This window comes from Macrosteles quadrilineatus, unplaced genomic scaffold (assembly GCF_028750875.1).
Source record: "Macrosteles quadrilineatus isolate MER2022 unplaced genomic scaffold, UCM_ALF_1.0 Scaffold_2__2_contigs__length_208266976, whole genome shotgun sequence".
Lineage (NCBI taxonomy): Eukaryota > Metazoa > Arthropoda > Insecta > Hemiptera > Cicadellidae > Macrosteles > Macrosteles quadrilineatus.
Window position 1 is genome coordinate 71,422,454 of NW_026542595.1, and position 14,588 is coordinate 71,437,041.

At 35.3% G+C, this 14,588-nt stretch overlaps 2 protein-coding genes across 3 annotated transcripts in view; one reads left to right on the forward strand and one right to left on the reverse strand.

The window, feature by feature from the left end:
* Window positions 1-6,229, forward strand: part of LOC128985506 (proton channel OtopLc-like) — a 98,407-nt gene extending 92,178 nt beyond the window's left edge. The window contains exons 11-14 of one of the 2 annotated variants that reach the window (XM_054405063.1): window positions 533-820; window positions 1,874-1,965; window positions 3,359-3,517; window positions 4,223-6,227. In XM_054405063.1, coding sequence (XP_054261038.1) covers window positions 533-820; window positions 1,874-1,965; window positions 3,359-3,497 — 519 coding nt within the window. In that variant the 3' untranslated portion in view covers window positions 3,498-3,517; window positions 4,223-6,227. Of the gene's footprint in view, window positions 1-532; window positions 821-1,873; window positions 1,966-3,358; window positions 3,518-4,222 lie in introns of both variants that reach the window. The other variant, XM_054405062.1, reaches the window with a different exon arrangement.
* A 505-nt stretch (window positions 6,230-6,734) lies between these two features.
* On the reverse strand, window positions 6,735-13,103 carry LOC128984413 (hsc70-interacting protein-like). Its single transcript, XM_054403732.1, has 4 exons — window positions 13,089-13,103; window positions 12,431-12,664; window positions 11,211-11,399; window positions 6,735-9,441 (listed from the first exon to the last, which is right to left on the reverse strand). Exons 1-3 carry the CDS (start codon window positions 13,101-13,103, stop codon window positions 11,214-11,216), a joined length of 435 nt encoding a protein of 144 aa, XP_054259707.1. The 3' UTR covers window positions 6,735-9,441; window positions 11,211-11,213.
* Window positions 13,104-14,588: the final 1,485 nt, after the last annotated feature.

Genomic DNA, 14,588 nt, shown 5'->3' on the forward strand with positions numbered 1-14,588 from the left:
TACACGGATTGTGAAACGTATCCTGTCCTGATATAAGAAAGAAACACTTAGTCATATATCAGCACAAACTCAAATGAAATGTAACTAACAAAATGAAACTCATTTAGAAAAATTGTCTAGATTTTCAATAATAGTCTACTCGCACAAGTCAAATAATATGGCTAAAGCTGATCTATGTGACTTTTGAGTAGTTCAGTATAGCTCAGTGGTTATACAATCAAAAGGTCGTCAGTCTGATCATGAGAAAAGTCAGTAGCTTTTGATGGGACACTAATAGGACTCAGCGGTGTGCAATCCTTGATGATTAGGATTCAATAAATGATGATGATAAATGATGATGATGATTAGGGCCATTTAATAAATGGTCCTGACTAAATAAATAGCACAGTTAATCCAATACCTAACAAAGCAACAAATAATGCCTCACTTTATTTTCTATACTCACCAAAATGTGTCACCGCATCTTAAAACTATGATACAGTATTATGATAACAGGTTCACAGTTCACACAATACATGTTTTGTATTTGCAGATCCGCAAGTTGTCACTGACAGGTCGTGGTCCAACCACCCTAGACAGTCTACTCTCCACAGCCACCTTGTCTGGGGTGCAGCTGTACTCGGTGTTTGGTGTGGTGGTGGGGGCGGCCACTGTGGCTGTAGCAGCCAATCACAGCAGAGAGCAGCGCACCCACGCCATGCTGCTCATAGTCAGTGGTCTGCAGCTAGTACAGTCTGCTGCTCAGAGTTGTCTCATCGGGGAGGCTCTACGGCGCACCAGCATCACCAGACACCAGCTGCTCACCAAGCCTGGGCGTCAGGTAGATAACAAAGCCAACAATACTCCAGACCTCACAAACTATCTGTGGTGTTTTGGTAACTAAAAAGGACTTACCGTACAGTATTATTATTTTTTTAATGTTCCACCTTCACATCCTAAATTCTAGTTCGGAACTGTTTTACATATTACTTTAGGCTAGCCCTAAGAGGGTCGTGGCATTATCACATAGATAAAATCCATTGGTGTTTGGCTGAATTTGAGCCTTTTGGACCTGGGGCTCCGCAGTTCCGAGCTCTGCCAGTAGACCAGCTCGCTCCTACATCATGTACCATAAAACCCCTTTTAATCACGGCAGCAGGTATTGTCCATTATGGCGAAGACAGTTGGCACAGAATATTAACACGAGAAAGATTAAGTTCACAAAACAACAGTAACATTTTTGAATAATTAGATTTTTTGTATTCAGTTAAAGACTTTTAGATACCAGTTATAAAAATAACATAAACATATGACTGTGGTAGCACTCCTATTTAATCTGGAATAGCCTTTAAATTTCAGCCATTGACTAACAAAAGAAAAAGGTCATACAAAACAGCCTCGCCCCCTATATTCCAGTTAATTGGGGTTTCATTATTGGTTGGGTTTTAGTTTTTAGACAGCTTGCTAAAACCAAACCACTCTACCCTCTTTGTCCCAGAGCCGCTTTAGTAAATGGATCCGGGCCCTGGGGCGTTTGAGGTTTTAAGAGGATTGAAGGCGCAAGGAAGGGAAATTTCAATCACATGGTAGGGGGGAGGGTGCAATCATCCCTCGGGCCTATAGCACATCTCATGCAAATGGCAGACCTGCTTTGCCTCATATTTTTTATCTCCCTACTGTTTGACTACAAGATCATGTTACTTTTAGCTTCCGCTCAGTTGCCTTTACATCACTTTGTGGATAAAGCTCAGTGAACTTTAAGAACCACCAATGTGAATGCATTTTTCCATGCAGTGAAAGTTTGTAAAAATAAACAAGAACTTTGAAACATTATTGTTTACGATATCTAGAACCAAAAGGTTTTTAGATTCTCTACATGACTCTCTCTTTGCAGGTGATCACATTCCTGCTGTGCAGCAACATTGCTTTGTGGGCTTTTCACTCCTTCGTAGGCCAGAGCTGGCTGAGTCAGGAACTTCAACTTAGGTGAAAATCCATTATTGTTTTGAGTACTACCACTACCCATTTTGTACAAAAAACATTTGTTTATTAGTTTAAGTGAATTTCTTTCTATTAAATTAATAATTATTCAGATACTTCTAGACCAGACTCTTGTTCAAACTAGAAAAAGTCTGAAACTGTTAGAAGTTTTACGAGTATGGTAAACACATTTTGGACAAGTGACGTATGGTCCTTTTGCCATTCTACTCTAAACTAACCTAATAATTAAAAAAAACTGTAAAAATCCAATGTATATTCCTACTGATCAAAGGACTTAACAATTGATACTCGTAACTTCCAATAGTGGTTATGTTTTTGTTTATAACCACTCATTGCTGATAACACTGCTCATAACAGCTGATGGCCCGTAATAGTATATTAAGTTACTAGTCCTGAAAATAAGTGTTTACCGGACGAGTGTGGTCGTTCCCGTGCGAGACGAAGTCGAGTACGGGATTACCATACGAGTCCGGTACACACATTTTGGACGAGTTATGTACGATAGTTTACGCCATAATACTTAATCCGTACAAATCCTTATATATTTCCACCAACTAAAGGACTAATGGAGGCACATGGTTGGCGAGGCCAAAAACCACCTAGGTTTCCAATGGCCACAGGAGTAAGAGTAAGTAAGTAAGTAAGTAACTAAAGGACTAACACTAGTCACTAGTCACTAGTATCACTAGTCAGAGGTTATGTTTTTGTTTATAACCACTAATTGCCACGAAAATACAGTATAATCAGCTGATTGGTGTCCGGTAAAACTCATTGCAGAACAGTATTACGCAATGAAACCCCATTTGAATAAGCAGGCGGCAAACAGCTGTTTTCTGGACTAAATCCTTGCGTGGAAAGATTATCAAAATAATGTAGTGTGGCGTAAAATTCATTACTGTTCCTGTATAGTAGTAAATAAAGAACCCCCATTCAATCGAATGCTTAATCAAGCAGCTGTTTTCCGGACAAAATACAAGTGTGGAAAGTTCATTAAAACAAAGTAGGCCTACTATGGCAACAAAATTGGTTAACTAAAGATTAAATCAATACAGCAATATTTTTACTTACTAAAGAGCAACAGATGAACCAATAATTGTGACTTGTTTGTTTATGGGGCTTTGGACAATGCGATAGGGATACGTAGTTATACACAATTAAGAGAGAGAATCTATTGTAAATGTAAATATGAAATGCATCAAGGAATGCCATTGATGATGGCAATCAAAATAAAATGGAAATACTAAGGTACCTAGTATTGGTGATACTACTGATACAATTAATTTCAAAATCTAACTGCTCAGTTTTTTTACAAAACTGATCAGACATGGCCAAGAACATTGTCTCAATGTACTCTACCATATCTATGTTCACTGTTCAGGTACCTCGGTGTGTTGGCCTGGGGAGTCATCTCCCGCATCTCCCTTCCTCTACTGGTCTTCTACCGCTTCCACTCTGGCGTGCTGCTCCTCGAGGTATGGCAGAGAGCATATCGCTGCTCCCGTCTGCAGGACAATTGACAATCACGACGATCCAGACGGTTAGTCTCTTGTCAAACTTTTTTGTTTTATTTGTTTGAAATCTTATCTTCATTGGTTACTTACCATTAAATATATTTTTTCCACAGGTATTACTTGAATCTTTGAATGTAAATACTTTGCCCAGAAGTAGAAATTTGTCATTCCAATGTTTAAAATATGAGAAATCTAGCTGCTATAAAAAACTCTTTGAACGAAATTGGCTACAGCAGGTCAATATGACTGTTGGGTTCTTGTAAAACTACGTCCACAAAGACTGAAACGCAGTACATGTTATAATATACCTCTCTTATTGGATGAAACTAAATTTAATCATTTTCACACACTCATCCACACAGCACATTAGCTGTTCCCACCAACGGCTGAAGCCGGCCATCACACGACCATTGTGTTAATAACTGTAAAGACAAATGTTCTTTAAGATCAAAATGTTCAAGAGATCCTTATGCTTATACACTAAACTTGTTCCTAGGTGACACCCACTTAAGACTCTAAACTATTTTCTGGCAACCAGTTTGAACATGTTGTAAACATTTTCAGTGTCCCTTGAAACTCTTTTTGAAAGACCCATCAGAGGAAAATCAAGGATCCTTTATACTTTGTGAATAGGTAAGGCCATTATGAAAGACTTTTGTCAATTACCATATATTTCTTCTAACATTGCCTTTTGCTAGTACCTACTCTATGAGTGATGTTTGTCTACGTAGGGCCACAGGACGAGGTGCCAAGCAGCCTAAGCAGGTGCCACTGCCAGGGCCGGAGGTAGAGTGTGTCTATTTGGCACCTCATCATGGCTCCTTCTTCCTCAACTTCGAATATGCACTTCCACCTCCACGCAGAAAAAAACTTCTTCCTCACCAATGCAAGAAGCGTGAGCCTGTACCATGCTTTCTGTTGGACCCTTACACATCCACCCCCTTCCGCAAAGTTCCTTGGCATCCAAACCTACACATGTTAAAATTTTGAAAGTATTACCTACGGTTGGTTTATGCTTATTTTGATTTTATATTGAAATTGAAAAAAAAAAACACTCTTCTACGTTTGGCATCCAAAGACATACTATGTTCAAATACTTAAAATTGCGAAAACACAAGGTGGTTCTTAAAGACATAAACAACTTTACACACCTATAAACACATTAATAGTTTTATAACTTACATCCGTTTGGTTGGTTTTAATGTATAGTAAAATACCTCAAGTTTTAATTTTAGATAGCTGATTGTTGTCAACAATGTAAAAAATTTGACAACGGGTAAGGTTCAGTGTTTACTGTTTGGGAAGAAAATGGCAACTTAAATTTTAGAGAAATTGGTTTTGTGTGTTTAAGTTTTAAAATACTTGAACAGTTATTATTGTTCAACGTCAGTGTTGGACCCTTGATAATATGAATTTCATCTACGACTGACATAAGAAGTTCAGCACAATAGGTTTATGAAAGAAGGAAAAAACCTGACAGGACTACGGTAACTAATGAAGTTAAGTAAGTTTGTTCAACTGTTGCACTAATTGAGAGTATTGACAGCTCTACTGTTTTAAGAGTTTGGTCAGAATAAAAAATATATGATTTGTATGTGAACTGAAGTACGCATAACAAACATTTATCATACACGGGAAAAAGCTTGACAATAGGAACTTTCTAAAAATTGAAGGTGCATTCTCCTTGTAATAACTAAAACATAGCTGTATTGACCAACAAAGTTGTTCATTCTTTTAGAATCACCCTGTTTTTTCTGTGATTGGTTACGCTTAGATTTGTCCTAAAAATTTTACAGTGGCAAAAGAGACCTAATCTAAAAGAAGCAAATATTTCTCTTGGTAATTAATTTTCACTATTTTCATTACAAAGAAAATTATTCAATTCCTTGATAACTCCTAAGACCTTAAAAATCTATAACCTAAGGGTTTTTAAATATTCAAATTTCAAATCATCCCTTTTGTCAGTTTGATCCATCCATTGGAAATAGCTTTTAAAACAACTATGACAAGATAAATGTGTCAAAAAAGATTGAGTGTTAGCTTAAGTGTAGACCAAAACATTGTTAACTAGTTGATACCAACCCATAACATTTCTTCAGAATGCTAATGGCCAGTCAAAGGATCGAAAAATAGTTTTGTACATTTTTGTTTTATTTATTCACTATAAATATTTGTTCAAATGTATATATAATCTGTCTATAAAATGTACTTATATATAAAATTACTAATTTTGTACAAAAATACTAACATTTATGTGAATATTTTTATATAAGGAAACTGAATTATGGCTATTTTTACTTCTTGCACTGGCCTGAAAACTAATGAAATTTCAAACAAATTAAATTTTAAATCCATACAATGTTTATGTTGTACCTAACATTTCATATGCCATATTAGAATTACTTTGTTAGTAGTTAAGAATCAAACTTAGTTAAGAAAGTGTAATTGTAAATAGAATAATGTTAGATTTGGATTCAGTTGAAGGAAAACAGCTCAATTATTATCAATTGATTTCTTTCTTAGTACTGCAGTAATGTCATAGAGTTGATTTTGTAACACTTCTATGTTAGCAGAATTGGTCATAAGTATTTAAAAATATAATGTATTTTTAAAGTGATCTCCAAATAAGTTGTTTTTCAAAAGTTTTTATGAAATTTAATTCCTAGATATAAGCTATTATTATTTGTGATAACAAAAACAGTTTTATAACTGTCTTATATAACATTGTGCAATATTGCCCAAAGATATTTGTACATATATTTTATAATTAAATGTTTTTATCCTAGCGATTTTTGTTCATATCCTATTTCCATTTATCAACAAATTCTTGAGCAAATTAGATAAACAAAAAGCCATGCCACATAACACTGGTATTTTGTCCGGTTATAGGGCTTCTTTAAAAGAGTAAATTAAAACGTATTTGTAATTTCATTTAAATAATTTGGATTAAAATATATATGTTTATGACAAATGGATGACAGATATGAATAGAGTAAGTAGCTAAGTGGTCATAGTGCTTGCCTTCAAATACTTTAACCCTTTCCACTCCAATTACGGGAGGCCTATTTTCTCACCAGCTCCATTTAAATAGAGCCAAATTTTCATATTTAATTTGTTTACCAAAAATAAATATCGTCTTGATTTATTGAAGGCTGGTAATCTTTTTCTAAATACTTACACAAAATCACTTTATCACATTTGGTATATTTATCAGTAAGGGTAAAATAGAAACAGATATTTTTGGTAGCAATTTATTGTAACAATCCAAAAGATACAAGATGGATCATTGTATACCGACTATTGACTAGTAACTCAGATTTAACGTTTAAGTGGCACCAGATACAAGGATATATGACTGAAAACAACATTTGTATAAACAATGCCTTCTAAATCTAGAATCATTGTTGGAGCTATTCCTTGAAGTGGAATTAATTTCTAAAGTAAGTATATGAACACAAAAACACAATGGAAACCAATAACTAAAAATGTTCTCTGTTAAAAAAATATCCATGCACCTAGAAATGTTGAGAGCTTTATTACAGTGAACAGACGTCTTTAGGCCTACTGAAGCCACTGACAATGTTCAACTCTTAGCAATGGTATGTGATGTACACATTTTTGCTGTCCCTCCACTCCATATAAGCTAGCAAATCTGATAGTAAAGTTGCATAAAATAATACTATTTGTAACAATTATGAAAAATATAAAGGTTTTCCCCAACTATGCAAAAATAAAACTGTGTAAATACAGGGTTGGGCAAAAGTATGGGCACTCACTATTAAATTGTTAATGGGCTACACCAGGAAAAACAAACTAATTACGGTTCAAAAGTTATTGCAACTTTTGTGATTTTTATCTATAAAATATCATATTTACCCTCACCGCTTACCCATGATAAAGGTTGTTGACAAGCTTATGGGAGAAAGTATGTGTCAGAATGCTGATACCGTTTATTTTATTGGTATTCTGTTTTTGTTCGAAAGCCCAAAATGTTTTATTTTGGGGGCAGCTCAAAAATGTTAAATGTAAAGCCCCTTCTAGTGACACTTCATTTCAGGGGCCATAGATTAAAAAGAATATCAGCGAAAATTAGAGGTCTATTATTCATCAGCCTGGTGGGTTGTACCAGGAAAACTAAACTCAGTATTACCATGATAAGAAACTAAAAAGTACTCTTTGGTTGGTGTAACACATTTTGCCCAGGCGGGGGCCCAACCCTCAGGGTTTGTACTTTGTATAACCATAGATTTGCTTAATTAGGTGGTTAACAGCTTCAATCCTCATGCTTATTGATTCAGAAATTAATCCACACTCCATTAATCACGTTACATTCATTATTTGCTATTGCATTACTTTGATGAACTAAAATTGCAAACCTCTTTCACACAAAAAAATGGATTTTCCTAGCTCCACTGCACTGCATGATAAGGAAATTTCATTGGTTATATTTTACTGGCACCATTCAAGCAAGCAATCGGCCAGACCTTTGAGACAATGCATTGAATGATTAGTTATCTAGAGACAAGGAAAGACTGCCTTTTACATAAGGAAATCAAAAGAGTACAATGGAGGCATAGTTGAATTTATATATTCTTCGAGTACAGAAGACTGAACATACATACAATCTAGGTTTTTGCACTTCTCAAGAAAGGGCAACATCAAAGACATCCCTCTATCTAAAAAGGTTCAAAAATATCAAAGATTATTCAAGTTCTCCAGAGAATGACCTGGATAATCCTGAACCATGTACATCTCCACTCAAGAATCAATGGAAAAATGTAAGATACAGGCTGGACAAACAAAGAATGAACTACAGACGTTCAAAACCCTCTCTTTTACAGTCCCCCGGTCCCAGTTTCACTGAACACACTGCAGTATGGTCCAGTGCTACAACATTACATTAAATGTTGCTGTGAAGGGTTGGGTTTGTGCTATATGTGGAGCTTGAAAAACCCAACTTAAGAATATTAAACAAATCTCACAACAAATTAATTTAAAAATGAACAATTAAAAATGTCCTTACTTCTCATTATTCCTAAACTACATCAGTCATACAATACATCATTACAAGTTAACATGCTTACGAACTTTTATATACCGTATGCTTGTTACTTATTATTTTGCATTTTTATACGATTACGATAATAAACGCTATATGTTGCAGTATATTATGATGGCAGTGGTCCTCAAATTTTTATTGCAACTACTCCTGCCTTTGGGATCTCTACCAAAAAAGGAATGTAATTTTTTAGCAACTATTGCAAATCAGAAATCCAAGGGCAAAAATACTGGAAGATGCTGGAGGCTTAAAAAACTGGCCCTGAAAGATGTTCAAATTCAAGATAAGCTTTACAAGTGTAAAGACAGAAAATTCACCTCACTTATCTTTTGGTTACCCACTTTAACATTCTGTAATCAACCTAAATCAAAATGATCTGCCTTTTAGTTAAAAGTTTAATTAATGCACTGCAATGCTTTTGGTTTCAGGCATGTTTTTGTTTATAACAATCAACTATACATTGAAAGTTTAGGAACCACTGCTCAACTATATAAAATAGTTAACATTGCTTTGTTTGGACAGAATGACCAGGAAATGGCAGATAAGGCAATATACAACCAAACCAGAAAAACTAACAATAAAAGTGCTTAAAACAAAGTTAAAATTTGTCAAATTAACAGACAGAGACATGCATCACTACTTAAAATTACTAAAACACAAATATTATTAATACAAATAAAAGAAAGGCTGCTATAATTTGTGTATACATGATATATGAAATTTGTTACATAATAATGTGTAACGGTAACAATGTTTAATTTGATTTGCAACAATGGATACCAACAATCTATCAAAAAAACTGGCCGGTAAAAAAAGGCTGACAAGAAGAAAATAACTAAAAAACATAATGTTAAAGGCATCTTCAGTAGACAATTGATTGCTCTCTGAATCCTAGAACAAAAACAATATTATTAAGAGAGATAGAAAAAAAAAAATAAATAAGGCAGTAACTAACCTTAAATATGGCAGAAAGACCATAAATGTCTAGACATAAGATATAAATTTTGGAATTAATAAACAGCTGATCTGAAAGGCAAGGTGAGCTGAAAATAACCTGCTGCACTATAATAAATGTGAAATGTTTATAATAGGTCTTGTTAAAAAAAAAAAAAAAAACACTAAAGGAGTTTTCAGACTGACACTCTGTCACACAAATCTAAGCTAATCTTAAAAATTATATGTCTTTAAATTATCTAAAAAGAATTGTCCCCGACATTTTTCTTCAGTTTACACTAAAAATTTGACAACCATCATGAAAATTAGCTTTAGAATAACAATTTATTTGGGTTGTAAAATAGCTGACTGTAGTAAACATTGTTTATAAAAATCAGGCCATAAATTATTAGGTTTTCGGTAGTACTGTATTCTCTTTAAAAGCCCCTGTCACACGGAGCTGGTTTTTTCACCGCTAGTAACTAGCAGCTAGAACCAGCATAAAAGCAGCATCGTGTGACTGATTCTCCAGCTGCTAGAAACACTCGCATGAGCTGGTATCTCTAGCTGCTGGAGGGTTTAAACAGTTTAATATTACAAGCACTTGTAGAGTCACTAGCAGGTCACGTGACCACTCAGCTGTCGTCCCTAGCGCAATTCCAGCTCCGTCTGACAGTATCGTGCTAGTTCTCGCAGTAATAAAAACGAATTTAAATTAATTTAAAACATATAAGCATTATAAACTAATCAAGAACAAAATTAAAATTCATGTTTAGAAATTTTTTCATGAGTTGCCATAATTTTCTTGTTGTTACGATTGATACATCTCACCGATATAAACTAAACGAATGTGTTTTCTGAGTTGATAAAAGATTAAGAACTTTTGTTATAGACCTACCACAACTTATTTAATTTTAATTTGTTAATTTACATGCCCGTAGTACATACAAAATAATAGTGTTTATATATTATTAACATTTCATTTTTTCCTTGCAGTCTTTTACTTTTATGATGGCTGGTCATAGACAAAACATCACCTCTAATACCAAGAGACAACATTAGTTTTGTTAACTACACACACAGTCCCAATTACATTACCAGACTTATAAGTTGTAGTGCTATAGTTCGGCCGCTTAGAAAACGACCTGCGCGCTAATGCTAAACCAATGCTGGAGGAGGTCGCTTTCTAAGCGGCCGAACTATAGTTCTCCATCTTCGTCTGACAGGACTTCTAGCCTGCTGGAGAACTAGCAACTAAAGGTGCTGGATCTCGCAGCGAGAATTACCTGCTGAAACAAGCTCCGTGTGACAGGGGCTTAACAGGTAAGCTATAGACTTCATCATTGAATTATATGACCAGTTTGGCTTGGTTAAAAAGTCTGAGTATTCTATTGAAATCTGTAATTTAATCATCACACTCTGTCTGTGGCTGGATTCAACAATGTCCAGTTTTGTTAGGGTTATCTATCAGCCGCAAGACAAAGAGCCCACAGGGAAGCCCCAAATGTCTGAGTACATGCCTAACATTTTCTTATCACAGCCACTAAAAACTGGCTTATATCTAGTAGGATACTCTTCGCTCAGTCTAACTCCGTGTCATTAGCTGCAGGTGCACGAGGAGCCCCTACAGGGAAGCCCCTCGCCATGCCTATGTATTTGACAGACATCTTCTTATTACAGCTACAGTAGCAACCTCGCTTATGTCTGGTAAAAGGTAAGATACTCACCGCTCAGTCTAACTCCGTGTCATCAGCTGCGGGGGCATGAGGAGCCCCTCCAGGGAAACCCCCCGCCATGCCTGCGTACTTGCCAGACATCTTCTCTATCACTGCCACCACCTTGGGGTTGCTCAGGTATTTCACATAATTCTGAGGGTTCTGAGAGATGTCCTGGAACGCTGTTGCTACTTCTGGGTCCTAGGAATATAATTATAAATAAAAGAATCTAAATGAATCATTACTGTGACAAATATGAAATACTCTGAGGGATAAATCATGACTCAAAACTTTGAGGCACACTAGTGCTTCTGGTGTTTAATTAAACTTTAAACCCTTATATACAACAGTATTTCAGTTATAAGTCCTTTCACTAAATTCTTGTTTAGGGCCGTAGATAGGGGGAAGGGGAAAGGGGGGCCATTTGCCTCGCGCAAGCGGCAAAATTGAGGTTGCTATATAATTTTGTTAACTTTACTCTAGCTTATACAACAAAAATGGTTCTTAAGAAAATATTTATATGGTGAGGTGCAGGGACGGGAGCAGCAAACATGACTACTCAAGGTCAAAGTAGTTTCTTGTATTTACAGGCGTGTGTAGAGTAGACCGGTGCCGCCTGCTCCATCCTACTCTTGATCCCGTCTCCGCTCCTTGATTGATGCCTATATTTTTTTATCAACATATATTTTTCTTAATTGCTTTAATTTATATCTGAAATTGAAGACGTTTCTAAACAATCATTAGCAGAGGCAGATCCAAGAATTTTCAAGGGAAGGTCACACTTATATTTCTACTTGTTTTCCATATACCAACAAAATTGTAGTGAGCGTTATAAGGGTTCAAATCAGACCTATTTTTCAAGAATGGGTGTCAGTTTACTGATAAAAAAAAATTGAGGATTGGTAAAAAATGTTGTTTTCTGTTTATTGGTTGTCTTGCAATAATTTCGCCACGGTTGCAGGTGACAGTTCTGACAGTCTGTTGATCTGTCCTTTTTACATTTGTTTAGGTTTCAGTGGCATTGATAAGATAGGTAAGCCAAAAGAGATAGCTGTTCTAAAAATGTAGAATAAACAGTAAACATTACTAATAGGGAAAGACTTAAAAAATGGTATACTGAGCTTAAAAGACTGGTAGAGAATAAAATTGATTGGAATATCCAGTTCCCATAATAATGCTAGGAAATGGTTGGCTATCAACAGAAGCAGATTTTAACTATCTGCATGAGTTACCTTGAAGGCTTGCATGAGCTCAGGGTCGTTGAGCAGGTTGAAGAGGTTAGCTCCTAGTGGGTTTCCTCCAGGGAAGCCACCACCTAGGTCGTCGTCTGCTGCATGCTGCGCTGCCTCAGCTCGTGCCGCCTCCGCTGCCTCTCTGGCGCGTCTCACTCGCTCCATCTTCTCTTTTACCTCTTTCTCACGCCGTTTGCGCTCATACTTCAGTCTGTGTTCTTCCAGTTTACGAGCCTAAAACATTAGGAGTATGATGTGGCTGTAATAACAAATCTGAAAAACAATGTGGGGACTAGGTATCAAGGCAATTGTAATGAAGGCATAAGAAAAATTAGATTGTGATACTTGTTTTATTAGAATAGGCCATTAATGAATTACAATCAGAATATTGGCAGATTTCGGCAACATTTATTTTCCCCCCCTTTTCTTAAGTAAATATTTTCTTAGCCATAAGTCATAGAAACAAATTATTAAACGTATACTATAGGAAATTTAATTGTCTACAAAATTGAATATCACTTCCTTTTTGCTTAAAAACGCCAAAACGGAGATATAGGCAAAAGTCTCAAGAAAGTGCCGATTTTTTTGATATATCCAATATGGCGGCAGGCGTAGAGAGGGGAAAATTGTGCATTTTGCTTTTTGAACACCTACTTACCATCCTTGACAACATATAATAAATTTAGAACTACCGGACCGCTTGTAAGTTAACATACCTCTATTCACAGATTAAAAAATATTTAACACCTGCTGGTAGAGTAGGTATATGGCAAGTCTGCCAAAGCCATCATGGACATCTGACAGAACTGAGCAGCACACAGCACAGATGGGCTGACTCACAAAACACACTCAAGGCTCTTTGTATGTAAAGAACAGTTTGGGCTAAATCTTTATGACTCATGAAAGATTGTCCATTGTATGAGCTAAACAAAGACAGCCACAAGGGTCATTACCTCTAATGTGTTCATTACTATAGGGATTTTAGGAAAATTCTCCTTTATACACAGCAAATGAATATAATTGATGACTTTTAAAGCTAATTGTATTGTTTTAATGAAAAATTACTTTTTCTCCATATAGCAGCAAAAACGGCTGTTTTCAATACACGAGTTGCTGAGGTTACAGTAGCTCTTGACGAATTTGAATTAAAATGACGAACATTTTAAGTAAATGGATTTATAAATTTATTTATATTTATGGTGTGACTTTTAGTTTTCTCAAAAGTGCATGGGTACTTCGGGATTTATATATGGAATTATAAAGGTAAATAAAGTACAGATTTTCTAAATAATTATTTTATAATATAAGCCTATATCATAGGCTATTAAAACGTGAGTGTTTTTTTTTTATTTTAAGAATCTAAATCCACCACTTGACCGATTTTTATGATTTTTGTGTTGAAAGAAAGATAGTTTTGAAAGGAGCGGAATGTCAAAACCATAATTTTTATTTGAGGTTTAGTTTTTTAGAAATTAAGTTATAATTTTAACTAGCAGCCGATAGTTCAATATCATTTTAAGTTTCTTTTAATGTAATTTGGTTTAAGGTGATATACAATACAATCTGTTTGCAAAAATATGGATTGTCAGTATTACATATTTTATCGATGTTAATAAATGTAGTTTATCTTACCATAAGCAGTATTTGTAGTATTGTTATAATTATATTTATCTAACTTGCATTTATTTGTGAATCAAGAGATGGACTATTTATTATTTACTTTGTATTGTAAGTGACTTAGCCTATTGCTTTTGCTTAATGGCCAAATAAATCATTGAATCATTGGCGTTTTATGGTGTGTGTGTGTGTATGAACGTTTACGTATAATCAAGTTTTGTCATAACTATTGTCTTCTAAATATAAGTTTATGCTGTGGAAATTGGAACTCATGCTAGAGAAATATTTTTTCAGCAAATTATCGCTTAATTTATTTAGTTATAAGGGGTTTACGTTTTTGAGGAAGTCTCAGAACTGGGGTCTACATTAGAAGAGGCAGGTGATAATAAAATGTAGGTGTGTTGTTAGTTGGCGAGGCCAAAACCCTCTTAATGTACCAATGGCCAAGGGGGTGAGATAACTTTAGTAGTATTATTCAATGGAAGGTGGTACTGGTATGTAGCTACTTACAGCCGGTGTGGAAGTTAGCTACCAATTTCAC

Bases quoted from the DNA above. Each gene is read 5' to 3' on its own strand.
- LOC128984413 (XM_054403732.1), bottom strand. The intron at 11,400-12,430 runs GTAACTCATGCA...TTATATTCCTAG, and splicing joins AGCTCATGCAAGCCTTCAAG to GACCCAGAAGTAGCAACAGC.